General features: G+C 62.0%; 1 protein-coding gene and 1 non-coding gene across 2 annotated transcripts; both read left to right on the plus strand.

The window, feature by feature from the left end:
- Positions 1 to 1,395: 1,395 nt before the first annotated feature.
- Positions 1,396 to 19,219, plus strand: WNT10A (Wnt family member 10A). Its single transcript, XM_069781156.1, is given in 5 exon segments — positions 1,396 to 1,640; positions 1,643 to 2,192; positions 5,087 to 5,349; positions 13,248 to 13,624; positions 18,417 to 19,219. Coding segments are annotated over 5 exon segments (1,779 nt in total). The 5' UTR covers positions 1,396 to 1,519; the 3' UTR covers positions 18,885 to 19,219.
- TRNAV-GAC (transfer RNA valine (anticodon GAC)) lies at positions 15,892 to 15,964 on the plus strand. The gene has a single exon. It is a non-coding gene; the product is annotated as a tRNA-Val (tRNA).
- Positions 19,220 to 20,535: the final 1,316 nt, after the last annotated feature.

A 20,535-nucleotide genomic window follows, 5' to 3' on the forward strand; every position in this document is an offset into this window, starting at 1 on the left:
CCTCAGCCCCCATCCACATACCCTGATACCTCTGTGCACCCCTGGCGTCCTGTGCACGCCCCACACCACAGGCACACTCATCCCCACTCCTCACATATTGCATGCTATGCACACCCCTCTCCCTGTGCACGCTCACTCCATGCTCCATGTATTTACTCTCTGCCATGCACACTCACTCCCCACACCATGCACACTCTCTTCATCCCCCATGCACACTTAGCCATGCCACACACACTCACCCCACACCCTGCATGTTCACCCTATGTACCAACCACACTCAATCCACACCATCCACACTCACCCACATTGCACACACTCACCTTACACCCCATGCACACTCACCCCACACCCAGTGCCCACTCACACCGGGCTGTGCACAGTCACCCCGCGCTCCATGGATGCTCACCCTCACCGCTCACACTTTCTCTATACTCCACGCACACGCACCCCATGTCATGCACCCTTGCTCCATACATACCTAGTGGATGCTCAACCACACCATGCACACCCACCCATGCCCTATGCACACTAACCCCACACCATACACACCTCACACCCCACGCGCTCACCCCTGCCATGCACACTCACTCACAAAATGTATACTCACTGCGCGCTGCACACACTCCCCCGTACTCACGCATGCTGCGCACACATGCCCATGCCCCCTGCACACTCACCCATGCCATGCACAATCATCCCACACCCTGTGCGCTCACCCAAACTTGGGCACACTCGTGCTGTGCACCTTCACCCCACACCTGGTGTATGCTTATCCCATGCCACGCACACTCACCCGTGTTTTGCACACTCACCCTGTACTCTACGCACGCTCCTCTACCCTGTGCACACTCACCCCGTGCCCACAGCCCCGTGCACCCCCATGCCCTGTGCGCACTCACCCACGCTGTGTGCACTCCCCCAAGTCCCCCTGAACATTCCCCCACGCCACACACACTCGCCTCACACCCCCCGCACACTTCCCCCCCACCACCGTGCACACTTGCCCCCAGGCCACGGACACTCACCTCTCGCCACGCTCAATCCCCACGCGGCACACGCTCACCCCACACCACGCGCGCTCCCCCCCGCCGTGCGCGCTTACCCTACTCCCCGCGCACACACCTCCACGCTGCGCACACCCACCACACACACACACACACACTTCTCCACGCTGCGCACGCTTACCCCCCACCCCGGGCACACTCCCCACGCCGTGCACGCTCCCCCTACTCCCGTGCCCGCTCCCCCACGCCGCCCCTACTTCCCCGCGCCGTGCCCACTCCCCCACACCCCTTCTACTCCCCGCGCACCCCCCCCGCTCCCGGCGCCCACTCCCCCGCCGGCCGTGCCCGCTCAGCCCCCCCACCCCGGCCGGCGCTCGCCCCCCCGCCGCCCGCTCCCTCCCCGGCAGGCTGCGTGCGACACGCCGGCTCCCCGCCCCGCTGCCACCCTCTGCCCCGTCCTTCCCCCGCGGGCTCCTGTCTGGACGTGTCGGGACTCGGGCTCCGGGCGCTGAGTAATGCTCGGCGCAGCGCGATCCCAGGCAGAGCCGCCGCCGCCGCCGCTCCGCGCCCAGCGCTCCCGGGGCGCTCCGGCCGCGACCCTGCCCGCTCCGCCGGCGGCCCGGCGACACCGGGGGGCGGCGGGGGGGCCGCGGCTCCCCATGTGCCTGCGGGCCCCGCGGGAGCCGCAGCGCCGCTCGCCCGGCGAGCCCTGCCCACGCCCGCCGCGGCCCCGGAGCCCCGGGGCGCCCTGGGGAGCGGCGGGGGAGCGCGCCCCGCGGGCCGAGGGCCCCCCCGGCCCCCCGGCGCGTCCCGCCATGGGGGGCTGAGCCGGGGGGCTGACCGCGGCGGGGCGGCGGCGGGCAGGGCGGGGGGCGCGCAGCCCTCGCCGGGCTCGGCGGGCGCCGGGGCGGCGGGAGGCGGGGGGGGCATCCCGGGAGGATGGCAGAGCCGCCCCGGCGAGCCGAGCCCCGGCGCGCAGGGAGCCAGTGAGAGGGAGGAGAGGGGAAAACACAAACAAGCAAACAACCCACAACAAACAAAGCGGGCAGAGAGCAGCGCCGAGCCCCGCCGCCCCTGCCCCAAAGGCGCCCGCCCGCCCGCAGCCCGCACAGCCGCTGCCCCAGCGAAGATGCGCCCGGCCCTGGCCCACGGACTCTGCTCGCTGCTGCTCAGCCTCTGGGTACCCAGGTAGGAGCTGCCCCCCCACGCCCCCCCCCACCCTCCCCGGCCCCGCCGCCGCCGCCGCCGAGCGCCCCGGTCCCGCGGGGAGGGCGCCGGGAAGCCGCCGCGCCCAGCCCCGGGCCGGGGGGCGGGCTGCCCCGCGGAGAGGGGTGCTCCGGGGGGGTCCCGCCGCCCCGGCCCGGCCCCGCACGGCTGCGGCCCCCCGCTCGGGGCGCTGTCAGGGCCGCTGCCCTCCCTCCGTCTTGCCCCCCCGTCCCGGCGGAGCGCCGGCGGGATGCGCGGCTCCCCCCGCGTTCCGGGAGGTTGTCCCCCTTCCTCCCCGGCCGGAGCCGCCCCAGCGCCCGCCCTGCTTGCCTCAGTTTCCCCGCTCTCCCCGGGCGGAGGACGGGCCTCGCTGCCGGGGGCCCCCGCGGAGGCCGGGGGGATGCCACCGTCGTGGGGGACGGTGCCCACGGGATGGGTGCCTCTGGGCTCCGCACCCCAGGGGCGCGCACCGGGGCGGGGGAATCCACCTGCGTCTCCTCCCCGGCTCCACCGATCCTAAAGGCGAGGGGGGTAAGAGGGGGCCGCCTGCCTTCCAGAAAACGGCCCCCCAACATTCACCACCCCTGTCCGTCTCCATCTCCCCCGGGTGGCTTGCAGCTCCCCTCCGCCTGCTCCCAAACTTGTGCGCTGCAGGCAGCCAGGGGTTAACCCTGGTGCTGGTGTGAGTGGGGGGGTCCCCCGCCCTTCCCCCTCCCTCCAGCCCCTTTAAATATAATTTGTTAACGTTGGGACTTGTATTAATTAAAGCAGCAGCCGCTGCAGCCTGTGACCTGGGGGCTTGTCACCGTGAAATCAAGTTTAAATCCAGATTTCAAGGGGGAAGAGAGCTGGGGGGAGCGCTGTGTCCTCCTTGGGAGGGTGACAGTGACAGCTCCTTGCTGGTCCCTGGTGCCCCTGAGCCCTGAGTGGAGCAAGAGGCAGAAGGACCTGCCCTCCGCTCACCGGGGCCCTAGACAAGGGCCCCTGCCTCAGTTTCCCCGCTGTGCAATGGGGAGAAGGACCGTAACATCCCCCCCACCCTGGGATGCCCTGGGAGAAGGTGGCAGGTGCAGTGGCTGGCTCAGGACAGGCAGAGGACAAGGTCCTTGCAGTGCTTGGGGCTGGAGCTGCTGGGCTTGGGGCTGGTGGTAGCTGTGGACCTGCTTTGCACCTCCTGTCAGCCAGAGCTGGCTTTGACAGCGTGAATGAGCGCAGGAGCTGGGCAGAGGATTTCCCCTCCTGTGTAGGGGCTTTGGAGGGATGCACCCCCTTCCACTCTCCTTCTCTCTGCTCTTCCCCCACCTCAACTCTCCCTGTTGGAGTCACTGTGGATTTGCACTGGGGCAGATGCACATATCACCCATGGAAGTGGTGGAATGGGTATAAACACCCTTGGGAAGCTGGAGAAAGCAGCAGCCTGACCCTGACAGCTCCCCTTCCCCCCTTGAGCAAGCTGTAATTCAACAGGGACCCTGGGGCTGAGCCCTTCCTCCAGAGCTGGGCGAGTGCTGAGCTGGGGAAGTCAGTCCCTGCCCCCTGAGAGCTGCTTCTGTTCGTGTACCTGTACCAGGCTTGCAGGATTTTGGGAGGGGGGGAGCAGAGGGGGAGTAACCCTTCTCCCCAACACCTGGCTGCTCCGTAAGGCAGCTGCAGTCCTTCCTCCAGCATCCTCCTCCAAGTCTCATTTCTGTAATCAAGGTTCAAAGGGCTCCAAGCTCCTTGCTCCTCCCAGGGACCCAGCTCTTGGCTGTCCCGGGGAAGAGAGAGCCCTGCCTGGAGACAGCTCTCAGCGGGTTCTGAGCTGTCCTGAGCAAGGAGCGGGGCGGTGCTGAGCTCCTGATGGACTCTGCTGCAAGATGCAGGATGCTGCTGGGCATCCCGCTGCCTGCTGCTCGCTTTGCAGGTCCTCTACTTGGACACTGTGGATCCCAAGGTCCTTCAAGCCATTCCTGGGAGCTGGGCAAACACTTCCTCCCCTTCCATCTCCCTCTCCGCATCCATCAGTCCTGTGTACCACTGTCTTAGCTCCAGGCACCTCTCTCTGGGCATGCTTTGTCCATCTCCCCACACTCCATCTACCTCCCTGTTTCCCCAGGCACCATCTCTACTCGTATAAGTACTTGCACCCCTGCCACAGAGCATGTGCTTCCCCTTGTACCCATCCATCTGCTGGTCTCTGTGCTTCTGTGGTGACAGGCATCAGGTCTGGTGGGGCTGGGATGTGACAGTGGATTTGGGATTGTTGCTGGGAGCTTGAGGGTGTTCAGCAAGGTGCTTGGCTCTGAATTTCCCAGCTGAGCCAGCAGGAAAAGTCTGGTCCCTCTGGTTACCTCCCTTGTGAGGACCAGCAGTGCCAGGGGGATACGGGAGATGCAGGGAGGGGATCAGCCAGCAACAGGGAAGGAGCCAGACCTGGGATGGGTCTCCTGCTCTGGGGTCTCTGGATTCTCCCAGGGGGAAACCCATGCTTTCAGGGGAAGGTGAGCCAGGGCAGTCTGTGCCCGAGAGTTTGCACCGCATGGCCAGGGCAGGAGATCCCTGGGGGAGCACGCAGAGGGGGTGCAGCCCCAGGAGGTGTTGGGGTCCAGAGGCAGGAAGGCCAAATTTGGCTGTCGCCGGGCACATGCTGCCGGGCTGTGCTGACATGACTGGAGAGGATTACAGCCCCAGTGCTGCTGGGGCATCTCTGCCTGAGAGCTACCGTTGTGCCCAGGGGTTTTCCAGCCTTCTCTGTAGGCAGTGGGCACAGTGTGGGTTGAGGAGCATCTCCCCTCCCCCTGTGTCACCCCTCCCAAGCTCTTCTCCCTCCCCGAAGGGGAAGCAAGCGGTTGACACATTGCTTGCTCCGAGCTCACGGGTTTCCCTTTCCCTCCCAGCTCCTGCTCCAATGAGATCCTGGGCCTGAAGCTGCCATCGGAACCGGTGCTGAATGCCAACACGGTGTGCCTGACCCTGCCGGGCCTGACACGGCGGCAGCTGGAGGTGTGCGTGCGCCACCCCGACGTCACTGCCTCGGCCATACAGGGCATCCAGATCGCCATCCACGAGTGCCAGCACCAGTTCCGGGACCAGCGCTGGAACTGCTCCAGCCTTGAGACTAAGAACAAGATCCCCTACGAGAGCATCATCTTCAGCAGAGGTAAGGGCTGGACAGTCGGACGGTCTCCCTCCTTTTCCTCTTCCTCTGCCCAGCCCCTGCTCTCAGGAGCCCTCATGGGCTCCCCATGGGCCCCTGCACAGCTCTTCCCTGGCTCAGGGAACCAGGCCAGCTCTTCAGCATCCCCATGCATGAAGGCAGACAGAGCCTGAGAAACCTCAGGGTCTGCCAGACCAAGCAGTGCTGCGCTGTGGCAAAGCTGGGCTCTTCTCCATGCGCCTTTGTACCTACGCTGGCCCTTGTCCTGAGCTGCTCCTCCCTGCTCAGCCCCAGCTGCTCCCAAGGCTCCTTCCAGGCCCCACCACTTTCTGGCATCTTCCCCCCATGCGGTGTAGGCTGGTGTTTGGAGCGGTGCCATGGGTGTGCAGCGCCATGGGTGTGCAGCACCATTGGTGCGTCTGAAGGTGGATGCCGTGCGCTGGGATTTGGTTTGGTGGATGCAGTGAGCATCTTGGCTCATTCCTGCTCTGGGGATGGTGTTTCAGTGCATCATGGTGAGCAGAAATGCCCCTAGCTAATGGGACATAGCTCTGTGAGCCCATCACCCTGGTGTCCTGCCTTTGGGTTGGCTCCCCGGTGCGGAGAGCTGAGGGCTTTCTGTTTTGTGGGACCCTAGAGTGTGGTGGCATGGGGGGCAGGGAGACAGGCTGTCCTGGGAGCTCGCCTGCCCACAGAGCCCCTACCTGTGCTGCTGGGAGAGCTCTCCTAGCCCTCCACTGTCTGCTGAGCCCTGGCGCCAGGATCTCCTCATCTCCCTCACAGGCATGGCCAGCTCTGCCTGTATCGGAGCCTCCTGAGTTGATACTCTTTCCCTCAGGAGTGGACTCTGGGGGTGCAGAGGGGCTGTCCTGCATGGTGCAGATCAGGGTTGTGATCTGATGGGACTTTCTGTAGATACTTGAATGTATCTTCTCACCTAAGCACCCTTCTTGAAGCCTGGGCCTCAGCACATTTCTAAGTGCCCATTGCCCCAGACTGTGGGCAGGAGAGGACAATATGGTGCCAGTGGCAGGCAGGATGCTGAGGGCAGGCAAGGTGTCCAGCAGCTCCTCCACGTCCTGAGGAAGGCAACAACTACCAAAGATGCTGCTCTCTTGCCCTTTTTGGGAGCCTCCTAGCCTGGTGCCCAGCAGAGAGATGCCTCTGTCCCCCCTTCCCCAAATATCCTTACACATCTTACAACATCTTCTCTCCCTGGGACTGAGAGGAGAGTCTCACAGAGGAGAAGTTGGCAGCTTGAGGCTTATATGCCTTTGAGGGGATGCACTGGCAGGAGCCCCCAGGCAGCTGTAGCAGGTGGGGAGATGGCTGGAGAGGGGAGCACAGAAGTGTTTTGGTGCTGGGAGGTCCCTTGTGTCCAGGGCAGATGGGCAAAACCTCACTGGAGGGGATGCTACCTTGGAGCACGCATGGCATCAGGGCTGTGGTTCTGCCGTGGAGCAGCCGTGGTCCCTCTCAGCATTCCGGTGCCTGGAGGAGGGCAGCGTCTCTTCCCTCCATGAGCAGCACCCAGGTTAGGGCCTGGCAGGGAGGGTGGGGACCGTCAGCCCTGATATGCATCGAGGTATTTCCAGGTCCTCTGAGGAATGCAGTTCACTTCTAGTCTCCTCAGGCGGCAGGAGACACTGACTTGCTGGCTCAAGTTGCTCACACACCCAGGTGAGCTTCCCTGCTCCAGGTCCCACCAGGCTGGGTGAGAAGCTCCAGCAGCAGAGCATTGACCTTCTGCATCCCTCCCTCAGCCCACCAGGTCTGGTGGTGGCCGGTTACCTGCAGCTCACTTGTGTCTCAGGTGCCACCGCAGCCTTTCCCGCTGTCAGGGCTGTGACCGATGGGTGTGGGGACTCCCGCAGCCCCTGGACTCTTGCCCCAGTCCTGAGCTCTTGGGTATGGCTCAGCCCAGGCTCCCAGCACTGGTGGGATCCCATTCCCTGGGATGGAGGCCCAGCACCAAGGGAAGGATGAAGGTAGGGTTGGAGCAGCAGAGCAGAGGGGCACCTCATGGCACTCCTGTTTCGGCAGCAGAGGGTGCAGGATGAGCCCCAAGCACCCAGGCCATCCCATGCGGTTGCTCGGAGCTGTTCTGGCATGGAGCAAACCTTAAGGCTGGTGCCCTGGCCCGCTTCCAGCCCACTTGTGTCACACAATAACTGAGCTGGAGCTCTGAGCTCCATCTTGCAGCTGTTATGGACACAGACATCAGAGCAGGGATGCTGGGTGCATCTCCCGAGTCTGGAGCCAGAGGAGAGGCAAGCAGTGGAAGCGAGGGGTGCAGGCTCCGTGCCGCAGGCATTAATGCATCTGACCCCCAGGGACCAGGTCTCTGCTCTGCGGCCTGCCTCATCCTTGCCATGCCTGGGAACACAACGTGCTTGTAGGATCATTGTTTGTAACCCGAAGTGACAGACCCCTTTAATCTTTCATTCCTTTTCCCACTTCTTCAGCCATCAGTTCAGCCGTGCGTGAATCTCACTTTAAATTATTTGTAGCTGGCTTCTCCCTCCCGCTCTCCCCACTTGGCTCCGCTCCCCACCTCCGCCCCATCCTCCTGCATCTCTTGCATCTTCCCCAGCGCAGGCGTGAGCTGTCTGGGGTGCAGCGCAGGTGACTGTCCCACGCTCTGCCTGGCATCCAGGCACTCGGTGGAGCTGGGGACCTCATCCCCTAGGGACAGAGCAGGGGACAGTGGCAAAAGAGTGCCTGTCTCCCCTTTCCCCTGATCTGATTTCAAAAGTTTGAGTGGAAGCCCTGGGGATCCAGGAAGGAGCAGGGAGGCTTCAAATTGGACAGGGCTGGGAGTCTGGGATGGCTTCTGGGCAGCATAGCTGGGGACAGGGATGCTGACAGCATCCTGGGCAGAGCACAGACCTGTCGGGGGCAGCAGGGAGATGCAGCCGCCCCTGGGGTGCAGGGCACAGCGGCTGCGGGGCACAACAACAGGTTAGCAGAGGGCAAGCAGACGGGGTGCCCAGGGATTTACAATCTTTGCTCTCACAGAGCCTCTGGGGTTTTTTGAGACATCCTCATGGGCTGTGGGTTTTTCAAGTTTGGTCTTTTGATGCTGCACCCTTGAGGTGTGGGCTGTCCTTTGCACCCCTCGCTGAGCCTCCAGTGCCATCTGCACCCCCTGTCCTCCTTGGCCCACATCCGTGTGCCCTCCCTGTGCATCCAGGCTCAGCATTGCCATTGCAAATCCTCCTCCTTGTCTTCCCTGGCTCCTCAGCTGGCTGCCTACATCCTTGCCATCCTCGTGGCCATTCCCTGGCACTGGCATCCCTGCCAGCACCCTCCAGTCCTGTCCCTCGTCCCACCCTTCTCTGCTGTCCCTCCTTCTCCCTCCATGTGCTGGCCTGCCGGCAGAGACATCCTCTCCTGGGCCCAGGGGCAGATGTAGGAGGATGGAGCAGTGAGGTGGAGTCAGGTGGCTGAATCTGCACCAGCAATGGAGATAGGTCCCCTGCTTCTGCTCCAAGGGTAAGCAGCACAATTGTGTCCACCTCGCTGGAGAGGGTGGCCTGTTGCTCCCAGTATGTGGTCCCCCTGCAGCATCTGTGGGCTGCTGGACACTGCTGTGTGGCTTGGCTGGGCTGAACTGTGCCTGGGTACCTGCCAAAAACAAAGCTGCAGATGGCAGTGGTCACCGAGCCTTTGTCCTTGTCTGTTATGCGTGCACCTATGGGTGGGTGCAATGCCAGCGGGGCTGGGACTGTCTGGCTGCCGGGCAGGGGCTGTGCTAAGGGATCCCTCTTCCCTAAACATTCCCCTTTGCTCATCCCAACCCCATCTATATGGAGCTCTGAAAGAAATGGGACCCTCGCAGAGGGACTGGGTGTCCTTGAAGGCCCCCAAGGGTGCGTGGCTGGAGGGGACACGGCTCTGAGAGCAGTATCCCCTGGTTTCTTCTGCAGCCTTTGGAGGGATGGGTGATGCTTGGATGCCCTGTGCCCTCCTTAGAAGGGCTCCCTGGTGCCAAGGGGTCTGCGTGGCCATGGCCAAACCTTCATTTCTTACAGCAAGGAGAGGGGAACTCCCTGCAAGGCTGGAAACACGAGGTGCTGGGGCCCAGCCAGCTGCAAACTGGAGCTTGGGGAGGCTTTGCCATGTGTTGAGGGAGGCAGGTGCTGTTACGGATATCTGGGGAGATGCTGCCAAGCTCAGGACCCCGGCGCCTGGCTCTGCAGAGCCCCAGCCAAGCTCCGGTGCCCGCAGACCGCAGCGGCTGGCCCGGTGCAGCTGCAGCTGGGCTGCTGGCAGGGTTTTCAGTACCCCCAGGCAAACCAATGGCTTTGCCCACCTGGCCCTGAAGCGCACGTGGGTGCTTCAGATGCTCAGCTACATCTCTGTGGGTGCCCCCATCCCCTGGACCTTCCCCCAGCTGATGGGTGCAAGCGAGACCCTGGGGCCAGGGCAGCATCCCCAGAGTTGTGGGGCTGAGCCCGGGTCCCTGCAGCCCGCAGAGTGGCGAGGGCTGCCGGCTTGGAGCGCCGTGGGCAGACGGGGAGTGAGGGCTGCGGGCTGTCCCTGGCACGCTCACGGAGGTGCAGGGAGGCAAGTCGGGATCTGCAGGGAGGCGTTTAGTGCCTGGCGTAGGGCCAGACCCTGGCAGGTTCACCTGCAGTTTAATTAGGGAGAGGGGAGGGAGCGGGGCTGGGGGAGAGGCGGCGTGTCGGGACTGGCCATCTCCGCGGGCCTCGTAGGAGGTGGCGGGAGAAACTCTCCACCTTGCCAGCCAGCGGGGCCGGGGTGATGTGCCCACAGCCCCTGGCAGCTGCCACCCACGCCTCGGGGGTACTGCCCACAGCGGGGGCAGCTGAGCAACTCTGAGGTACCCCAGGGTGCACCTGGGCCAGGCTGTCCTGCCTGCTCCCTCGATGCCACCCAGGCACTGCAGTGATGGGTGCCAGGAGGGCGTTGCTGCCTGGGTGCGATGGTGAGCAGTGGGAAGAAGGCCATGACTCCAGCTCTCCCTGGTCTCCAGACCATGGAGCCCACAGCCATGCCTGACCCGGCCCCATATCCACATGAGAGATGGAGAAACTGCAGCATCTGTGGCAGAACCAGTGCCAGCTGGGGCTTGGCGTCCTGCTAAATGGCCCCCCGTCTCCTAGGTGCATCTTGACAGGGAAAGTTTTCCCCTGCAACAAAAACTGCTTTGGGATCTGACCTGGGGCCAAGATTTCAGATCCATCCTCCTTGCCCAGCATGGTCCTTTAAGTACACAGCAGGCTGGATGCCGGCGGTGGTGTCAGGGTGGTGTCCTCCATTCCCTCTTCCCTGCAGGATGCAATACTTCTTCTTGCACCTCCCACGGCTACAACCTCTTCTGTGGTCTCTGGAGGGATCTAGTGACTCAAACATCACCACTGAGGTCTTAGATGGCTGTAGTAGCCAGAGAGCCTCCCCCCGAAGGGCTCGGGGCCGGCTGCCGCACACCGCGCTCTGCTGTGGTTCCTGGAAGCTCCCACCCTTGCTGAGCCCATGAGGCTGGTGGTTGTCGCCTGCAGCCACATTGCTTGCTGCTTTGCTGCAATCATCTGGGCTCTGGCGTGGCCAGGGTAGAGCAAGGAATGTAAACTAAACCTCCAAGCAGAACCGTGCTGGTATGGCTGCTGCGGTCCCAGCGCTGCCCTAGGCCCCTTCTCCCCATTGCTCATAGGTCCCCATCACTGTGGGATGAGGGAAGGAGGTGAGAAGCAGGGAGGAGCGGCGGGGCCAGGCAGAGTGATACTGAGCAGGGAAATGACCACGGTGAGATGGGGACAAGACTCTCAGAGTGCTGGGATGTGAAGTCCTGGGGACCAGCCCATCCTCTGCCCACAGCCTGCGGGATGGCAGCTCCAGGGACAAGGACCCATGCCTCACCCATAAACTCACGCATGGCTGAAGAAGAATGGAGGAAGGAAGAGGGCTGGGGCTTGACCCCAGAGGTTGCTCAGCCGTGGAGGGCACCAAATGAACCCGGCCTCTTTACCTGCAAGGAGACGGGCTTGTTAGATGGACTGGGTGGGGTAGAGCTTCTGTCTGAGCTCCAGAAGGGATTTTAAGGAGATGCCACATGGGGAATTATTCGTTAGGCTGGAGAAATGTGTGAGAAAGAGGCTAATGGAAGGGCAGGGCTGAGAGGAGAGTGTCATGCCAGGTGGAGGATTTGCTGCTGCCATCCACGGGCACCGGCTGTGCGAGAAGCCAGCGATGCCAAGCGGGGTGGCAGCAACAGGTCCCTGCTTTTGGGCTGTGCCCAGCCTTGGCTCATGAAGGGCTGGAGCTGGCCCAGATTATGGGGATGGAGAACTGATATGGAGAGGATTTGGGGATCCTGGAGACCTTCCGGTGCTGGTTCTCCATCCTGCATCGCTCACCTGGGGGCTGAAGTTCCCCAGATTTGGGCTGTCCTGCTCTAACAGCAATGTGGGTGTGTTGCAGGCGCTGCCTGCCAGCGCTCTCCCCGGGGAGGCTGCGCAGCATACGCACCAGCAGCCCCATTACCTGCCCGCTGAAAAATGTTGTTCAACTTGTGCATGGAAAGAGGTAGGCTGAGAGCAAGCTTGTCCCACACTGAGGAGAAGCTGGGAGAGGCTCCTGCTGGCTTTTAAGCAGCGCCTCGTTAATTTTTTAAATGCACCAGTGTCAAATTAACACACAAAAGAGCAGCATGACTTTAAATGCAGGTTTCCGAGCTGTGTTTCATTTCCCTTTAATAAGATCATAGCATTTGCTCAGCGGGCGGCAGCGAACCACCGAGAAGACATGCGTGATGGGGAGCATCACCAAGGATGGGCGACGGCGGTGGGGAGCGGTTGTGCTCTCACCTCTCGTGACTCCGCAGCGCAGGCAGGGAGCTGGCAGAGCCAGCTTGCCCAAGCCCCCCATTAGTTAGCACGGATCTGCTGGAGAAAATGCCCCAAACCCTCTTGGCTGTTCAGCTGTAGCAAAGCCAGGGCTGATCAAGCTGCTCTTGTCCAACGGAGGGAGAGAGGCTGGCGAACTCCAGCTATTTATTTATTCATGTGTGAAGCCACAGCACAAAATCTGGCTCTCCCTCCTTCCCCTCCTCATGCTGGGGCTGGTCACTGCGTACTGAAGCAAAGAGCACCGTGGGCTCCCTGCTTGGCCTGGGAACCATAAATAAAAATATTACTTTGCATTTAAAATAAAATAGAAGTTCCCAGGTAGCGGAGGCTCTTCACCCAGCTGCAGCGGAGCCAAGTGGCCCTCAGGCAGCCCCCGCTGACAGCCCTGCGGAGCCCCTGCCGTGGGACCCGTCCCTGTCCCCATCTGCCCCATCCCCAGCTAATGGCACTTGCAGACGTCCTCGCTCACCAGCATTTAACAACAACCAGCTGCTGGCCCTGGCAGCGCGCGGTGTGGTCACGTCATGCTCTAACTAACTAGGGATGCTCGATTTTTCCAGTGCGGTATCGCGTTTGGAGCTTCTTGCGGGAGCTGGCGGGGCTCAGGGAGGGAAGGGGCATGAGCAGACAGCTGGGACTGGACAGGCAGTGGTGTCTGCTCCTGTTATTGCCTGATCCTGCACCCTGTGGGTAAGCAGAAATGGCCCATTCCTCAGCAGAAGTATTCCTCAGCCAGCATTATATTTAACATAGTGGGAAACTCTGAGTGGAGGCGGGAGGAGATACTGCCTTTCCCATCAGAGCCATAACGCTGATGCCTGAGCAATGCTGTGGTGGCATGTCCCAGGGTGATGTGAGAGCACTAGATGGGGATTTGCTCATGGTCCAAGTGGGAGCTGGTGCATCAGTACAGGGCAAGGCACAAGCTGAACCTCCAGCTCCCTACACCCCAGCATGATACTGGACTCATCCAGTCCCCTGCGGGGGCCACGCCACCCAGCCTGAGCCTCTCTCTCTCCTTCCTCACAGGCTTTCGGGAGAGCGCCTTTGCCTACGCCATCGCGGCCGCCGGTGTGGTGCACGCCGTCTCCAATGCCTGCGCCCTTGGCAAGCTGCAAGCCTGTGGCTGTGACCAGAAGCGCCGGGGTGATGAGGAGGCTTTTCGGCGCAAGCTGCATCGTCTCCAGCTGGAGGCCATGAACCGTGGCAAAGGCATGGTGCACGGGGTGCACATGGAGCACATGCCGGCTGAGACCCCCGGCCTCCAGGACTCCTGGGAATGGGGAGGGTGCAGCCCTGATGTGGACTATGGGGAGAAGTTTTCCAAGGATTTCCTTGATTCCCGGGAAACCTACAGGGACATCCATTCCCGCATGAGGCTGCACAACAACCGTGTGGGCCGGCAGGTGAGTGGGGTGCTGGGCAGGGGGTGCAGGGCAATGGTAGCTGGGATGGGGTCCCTGGGACGCATGTGGGTGGGCTGTGAGGGGCTTGTGCTGGCTGTGGTGGGATATGTGTGTGAGGCTGGGATTGCCCCCAGGCACTCTCTCTCCCCAGTTTTGCCAGGAGCAAAGGCAGCGGTGCAGTCCTGCTGCAGAGCATCTCTGTTGGGCAGGGCACCTCTGAGCATCACTGCTGTCCCTCTGCCAAGGGACAATTCCCCAGGTCTCTGTCACCTGCCTGTGCTGCAGCGGTGTTGTGGGGATGGCACAGCAATGAGTCCAGCTCCTGCCTCTCAGGGACTGGGTGAACTGGTGTCAGGCAGCTGCAGCGGGAGGGAGCTACGGACAGCGAGGAGAAAGTCACTGGCATCATGGGGACACAGCATAGGCTCGGCAGCACCCAGCCACGGCCCTGCCTCTGGAGAGGGAGCCGGTGCCCTGAGGAGGCAGATGTGAGCGGGACTGAGCCAGGCAGTGGGTGCCTATGCCAGCTGGGAAGAGCAGCATCCCCTTGGGAGTGGAGGTGACAGCCCACAGACTCGTCCCCTGGCTCTGAGGGGGTGCTGGAGCCTGCCCAGGCGAGCAGGGCAGCCTCCCCTCCATTCTCATGATGTCAGGTCTCGTTAAAGGTGCTAATTAGTAGCTCGTTCTGTCTGGAAGCTGATGTTTAAAAGCAGCCTGACATTGGAGACAAGAAGCACGCAGGCAGGAGGGGCTGGGAGGATGGCTGCATTTGCCTGCCCGGCTTTGCTCCCAGCAGGTGCCTGGGAGACCCCATCCTGTGGATCCAGTGGGACATTTGTCCCCAAGACCCCAGCCACACGCTGCCAGGGCAGCACAGAGGGATGTGTAGTGGCTGCAGGAATAAGTAATTAAAGATCAGAATTCCACAGGGAGTGTTTCCCCAGGATGGCTCAGACATTTGGATGTGCCTCTTGCTTTGAGCAGGTTTAAAGCCATCTGTAAGATGGGGATGCTGCAGAGCAGGACCTTGACATGTGCCCTTCCCTGGTGCTGGAGCTGAGCTTTACCACCCCAAAAAGCTGCCCCAGTTTGGCCAAGCTGTAAATGCCTGGGGAAAGCTAGACAGAGGTTTTTGCTTGTTTGCTTGCCTGCGCATGGTGAAGGCTCACCCAGTGTTAGGCAGCTAAATTCTCTGCAGGCTGCTCTGCCCCAAGCCAGGCAAGACCCCCCCCATCCCAATTCTGGCTGCAGGGCTCATCCTGGCTCCCCTCCAGCTCTGCATGCCCAAAACAACTGGGACTCTTGGCAGTGCTCAGAAATTTGAGGTCTGTATTGCCCATTTCCCAGGGGAAGTCCCCAGAGCCCCCTGCAGAAGGAGGGGAAGGTGAGAGAGGAATATTTGCACAGGGGTGATGTTACCACATGGTGCCCGTGGGATCCAGCAACAGCAAAAATGCCTGGGGTCTGCTTGTCCCCAAGGACAGGCAGGCACAGGACTGGCAATGTCGGCTCTTGGTGGCTTCAGAGACCATCCAAAGAGCTGGACTGCTGGAAGAAGCCTGGGAGCTGGAAGGAGAGGCAGAGGAGGACCAAAGGGATAAAGGAGGGGATGGTACCAGTGCAGGTGGGGAAGAAATGGCTGGACAGGCTGCCCAGCTCAGGAACGCTGTTGAGATGAGAGCGTAAGCCCATGTGCGCGTTGGATTGTGATGGTTGTGGGTGCCATGCATTGGAGCAAGGAGATGATGCTGTGCCTGGTCTGTGCCTGTTGGTGCCGTGCTTATTGCTGGAGCTGGACCTGGCCATCCACATGCCTGGGGATGGGTTGTCCAGCTTCCCACCTGCTCTCTTAGCCACGCTGTGGGTCCCACTCCCACCCAAGCCCTCCTCACTCCTAGGACCATCTTTCTGCTGTAATAAGGAACAATCTGCTGGGATTTCCCAGGAAAGGAGTGGCCATGCTGGATGCAGCAGCTCTGTGGTCCTCCCCTCCAAGTCCTGAGGCTTCAACCCCTTGAGCAGAGCGGTGACGCGGACATGCATGCCATGCGCCATGCCCTGCCATGTGCCATCCCTCTTTGTGCACCGAGCAGCTGCAGCAGCCAGGGCTCTCCAGCATCTCACTGATGCTGAGCATCCTCCCCACAGTCCCGATGTGTCCCAAGGGTGCTCTGCGCATGGGTAAGCCTGGCTCCCAGCTCAGACCCTGCAATGCTGTTGGGATGACAATCCCACCGATGGCCTCATCCAGTGGCTGCAGGATGTGGGTTTCTGTAGTGTAGTGGTTATCACGTTCGCCTGACACGCGGAAGGTCCCTGGTTCGAAACCAGGCAGAAACACCCTGGTTTTTTTCATCTTTTGTATCCAGCTACAAAGCCAGAGAGGGGATTGCAGCTGCAGGGGATGCACAGCATCCTCCAACCATGGCAGTGGTCACCTTGGTCTTGAGTTGGTCTTGAGAGGAACCCCCTGGGGCTTCCTATTCCAACTCAAGACTGAGGTGGGTGTCCTGCATCCTTGGGAGGGAGCAAGTTTCCCAGCGAGGAGCAGCAGGAGCACGCAAGAGGCTTTGCAGGTCCTCCTAACCTGCCAGATCAGAGAGCGAGAGAGGATGAAAGGCAGCCAGGAACTACCCATTAGCCTCACAACAAAGACCTACGATAAAGCTCTTATGAGCGTGTCTGGGAGGAGCTGGGAATGTGCGAAAGAAAGCACCAGCGAGTCCGGGCATGTGCTGAACCCGGGTGTCTGTGAGACGGGGGAAGGACATGGCCGGGTAGAGGTGCGTGGAGGAGATCCGATGGCAAAAGCATGGGGCCAAGGCTCAGATGGGTCCTTCTCGGGTCTCCTGGATCTGGCAGGGTCCTGTCCCCCTTGTGCTGCCCATGCAGGAGGAATAACAAGCTGTCCCTGGGCAGGGATGGATGGGTGCTGCGGTGCTGGGGCTCAGGATGCTCAGCAGTGATGGCTTGAGTGATGGAGATGGCACACACACACTGCCTTCTCCAGCCCGTGCTGCAACCAGCCGCAGCCCCAAATGAGCCCCTGTGCAGCTGTCATGCCACTGTCCCCTCCATCCTGGTGGTGACCATCCCAGCCACAGCCCTATATGCAGATTTTCCCTGGTCCGGCCAAGGGAGCAGGGAGGGGATGTGGGAAAGGATGGGGTCCCAGTGCCACCATGTTCCCATGGATGGTGGCAAGGATGGTGGCGAGCAGCTGGTATTCCTGGCCAGCACACCCAGCACACGCCGAAGAGGCCCAGCAGCTCATTACCTGTGAGGTGGAGACTGTTCCCAGCAGGAGACAGGACTCTCAGCAGGATGAAAGCCAAACTCCAGCCCAGCCCAGACCTCTCTGCCGTGTGCCCCAAGCTCCAGGCATGTTTCCCTGACCTGCCTTCATTACCATAACTGCTTAGCAACGGAGAGATTTACTCAAAAACAAGAAAACAAGGAGTAAAAACTACCCACCCCTACCAAAACAAGGCACTCCTCACACATGCATCCCCCCCAGGGAGGGGGCAGGAACAGGCAGCACGTGTCAGGCGTGAAGCCGGGCGGCCGGGCAGGGCTGGCATCATGGGACAGGACCTTGTGCAGGGCGGCGCGTCCCCTGGGCTCCCCCTGAGCCCCGGCGTGTGGCCCTGGGTGGGAGGATCAGACCACGATAGTCTTTGCAAGCCCCAGCCTGGCTCCCAGCGGGGTTTCGGTGTCCCCATGGGAAGGGGACTTGCTGGAGCCTGTGTGAGCACGTGGGCATGGGGGCATGCGACCCAGCAGGGAATCCCTGTCAGGACAGAGCACAGGATGGTATAAACTGTCTCTTTCTAGGCTGTTGTGGGGATGTGCAGCAACTCCATGCCCGTGGAGATTGCTTAGCATGAGCTGTTTCCCTTGGCACAGCCACAGCAGCATCCCTTGCAGGGATGGGGGACCTAGGGGGACCCCAGCTCAGCAGCATTGTCCAGGGATCCCAAGGTCCTCCTTGCTGCTGCACTGGCCTCTGGTCCTTGCACAAGCTGTGCTCCCTGGCCAGCCCAAACCACAGCTGCAGCCCAGCCCATGCACCCTGGCCCTCGTGGGGGGTAGACGTGTGGCACCGGCCTCAACGCAGCCTCCCCGCGGCCTCCCCAAACCACAAGTCGGGGCTGTGAGCATCTCTGATTCCTGCTTGAAATTCGGGTGATGGTGGGAGGCAGTGCCTTAGCCTTCCGGCGCTGCGCCCGGGGCTCCCATGAGAAAGCAGGCAAGAGCTGAAAGCAGAGCTGCTCCTGGGACTCCCAGAGCTGGGGATTTACAGGAGGAAAGCCCTGGGGAGGGAAAAGCATCCCTCCCACCTGCCCCTCTTGCAGTGCTCCTGGCTGGTGAGGTGCTTGGGGGACCCCTGCACTGGGGAGTCCCAGTAGGGCTGGAAAGATACAGCCACGCTGGCTTTCAGTTGGGGTCCAGGATCAGGTTGATGCTGCTGGAGCCAAGCAGCAGTGGAAGGTGAGTCCCTGGCTCCTTCTCGTCCCTATGGTCAGGTAGCTCACCCTCCCCTTTAGGTGCCGATCACTTGCTGGAGCGTAAAAGCCAGTTGGTACTGCCAGGATAGGAAGGGACAGGGTGTGGGACATGGGTGACACTGGGCACAGCAACAGGCTTTGCAGCTCCAGGGCTCTGATGGCTGCTCATGCTAGCCCTTGCTGTTCCCACAGTGCCAACCAACAGCGAGCTCCGCGATGGCTTCTCCGGTCCCCCAAAAATGTCTCCTCCATGCTGACCCCACTGTCCTTCCCTCCCCGCACAGGTAGTGATGGACAACATGAGGAGGAAGTGCAAATGCCACGGCACCTCGGGGAGCTGCCAGCTGAAGACGTGCTGGCAGGTGACGCCCGAGTTTCGCCTGGTGGGGTCCCTGCTCAAAGACCGCTTCTACGGGGCCACCCTCATCCGGCCCCACAACCGCAACGCCGGGCAGCTGGAGCCGGGCCACGCTCGGCATCGCCGCCGGGCCGGCATCAGCGAGCTGGTTTACTTTGAGAAGTCACCCGATTTCTGCGAGCGGGAACCGGCCCTGGACTCCTTGGGCACCCAAGGGCGCCTGTGCAACAAGACCAGCCCGGGCATGGACAACTGCGAGAGCCTGTGTTGCGGCCGCGGGCACAACATCCTGCGGCAGACGCGCAGCGAGCGCTGCAACTGCAAGTTCCACTGGTGCTGCTTCGTGGCCTGCGAGGAGTGTCGCATCACCGAGTGGGTCAGCGTCTGCAAGTAGCCGGGCAGGGATGGGTGCCCACCCCAGGGTGCCAGGGACAAGCATGCCTGCCCGCAGGGGGGGAGGGAGACGGGGATCGGCGCTGGGGGGGGAGATGGAGCCATGGTACCCGCTTTCTTCCACTCTGAGGGGAGCAGGAGAGGAGATGCTCGGCACCCTCTGAAATCAGCACTTTGTCGTCACCTGGGGAGGGCAGGGCTGCCTGCTGCCTGCTGCCCGCCTGGCCCCACACGAGAGCACCAAGGCTCCCGGCCCCGGGGAGCGCACGGCCATGCTGTACAGACCGCCGACACCAGCACCGCTCGGGGGGGCGGAGGGTGGGCATGGGGGTGGGGGAGTGCCCGCTGGCACCCAGCGGGACGGGGCAGGGTGGGGTGGGGGACAGCAGGGCATGGGGAGCCCAGGGTGGGAGGGGAGGGGGGGACACACACATTGGCACCGTGCACAGGTTCCTCCGGCCACATGCGAGACTGTGCTCTGAGGGGGATGGGGATGGAGCATCCCTTGGGATGGAGAGGGGGCACAGCTCCCCGGGCTGGGGCTCGCCTCTGCTGGGGCAGAGCTTGGGGCGGCTTGGGCTGCAGCATCGTGGCCGGAGGGGAGGGTGCCTGGGGCTGTGCTGTGCGTGCCTGTGTTATTGTATGGTAAGTTATTTTCTGGTTGTGAATAAAAGTGGATTGGAGACAGCACAGGGTATTTCAGGGTGCAGTACCCTGCTCTTCCTGCTGCCCGGGGCTCTCTGCTCCTGCAGGGTGCCAGAAGGATGGAGGGGGACCCTTGGTACTGCCTACCCACTTGTGCGAGACTTTCTGGTGCTCTGCTGCCATCCCATAAGAGTCCTAGGAGCTGTTTGCAGACTGGCAGGAGGTGGGGACCCGAACACTTGTGAGGTGGCTGCTGGGAGGCTCCTGCCCAGCCAGACGCATGCTGGACCCCATCCATCCTGTGGGAATCCCAGCTCTTGGCCTCATGCCCGTGGCTGTGCTGGGGCTGGGGGCTGCACCCCTGACCCCACACTGCTGGGGAGGGATGGTGGAGCCCGAGAGCAGGAAGAGGGGAAGGCAGTGAGGACAGGCCAGCAGATGGGAGTCCACAAATGGCACCTCACTGCGGTGGCTGGGAGGGCACCCATCCGGCTGCAGCAGCCTGCAGGGGCCAGGCAGTGAATCATGCTGCTGGTATCTCCCGGCTGATAACTTCCCCGCTCCTCCCACAGCTGTGTGCCCCTTGGGGCTATGCAAAAAAAAAAAAGTGAATTAAAAAAAAAAAAAAACAACCCAAAACCAAATCGAGGAGGAAAATACCAGGCTGGAAGGAAGCGAGCGCCCCGGGCCCAGCGGGGAGCGGCCCGTGTCCTCGTTTCATAATGTGCCCGCAGGCAGCGGGGAGCTGGGTCAGCTGGGACGGATGCTCTGCCCTTCACCACCCCTGGGCAGGAGGGCTGACTTTGCCCTTCCAGGAGGGACTGGATGGATGGGGTCCTTGCCCCTGGAGCCAGCTGTGTTTTAGGGGCTGAGGAGAAGAGGAAGGTGCTGGAGGGAAGTGTGGGAGCTCCTGTGACCTTGCAGAACCTGTGTGGCTCCATCTCCCAGCATAGCAGGGACAGCAGGGCACGCGGCCACCGCAGCAGTTCCCGACAGCAGAGACCTGG

Source organism: Haliaeetus albicilla, chromosome 4, assembly GCF_947461875.1.
Source record: "Haliaeetus albicilla chromosome 4, bHalAlb1.1, whole genome shotgun sequence".
Classification (NCBI taxonomy): Eukaryota; Metazoa; Chordata; class Aves; order Accipitriformes; family Accipitridae; genus Haliaeetus; species Haliaeetus albicilla.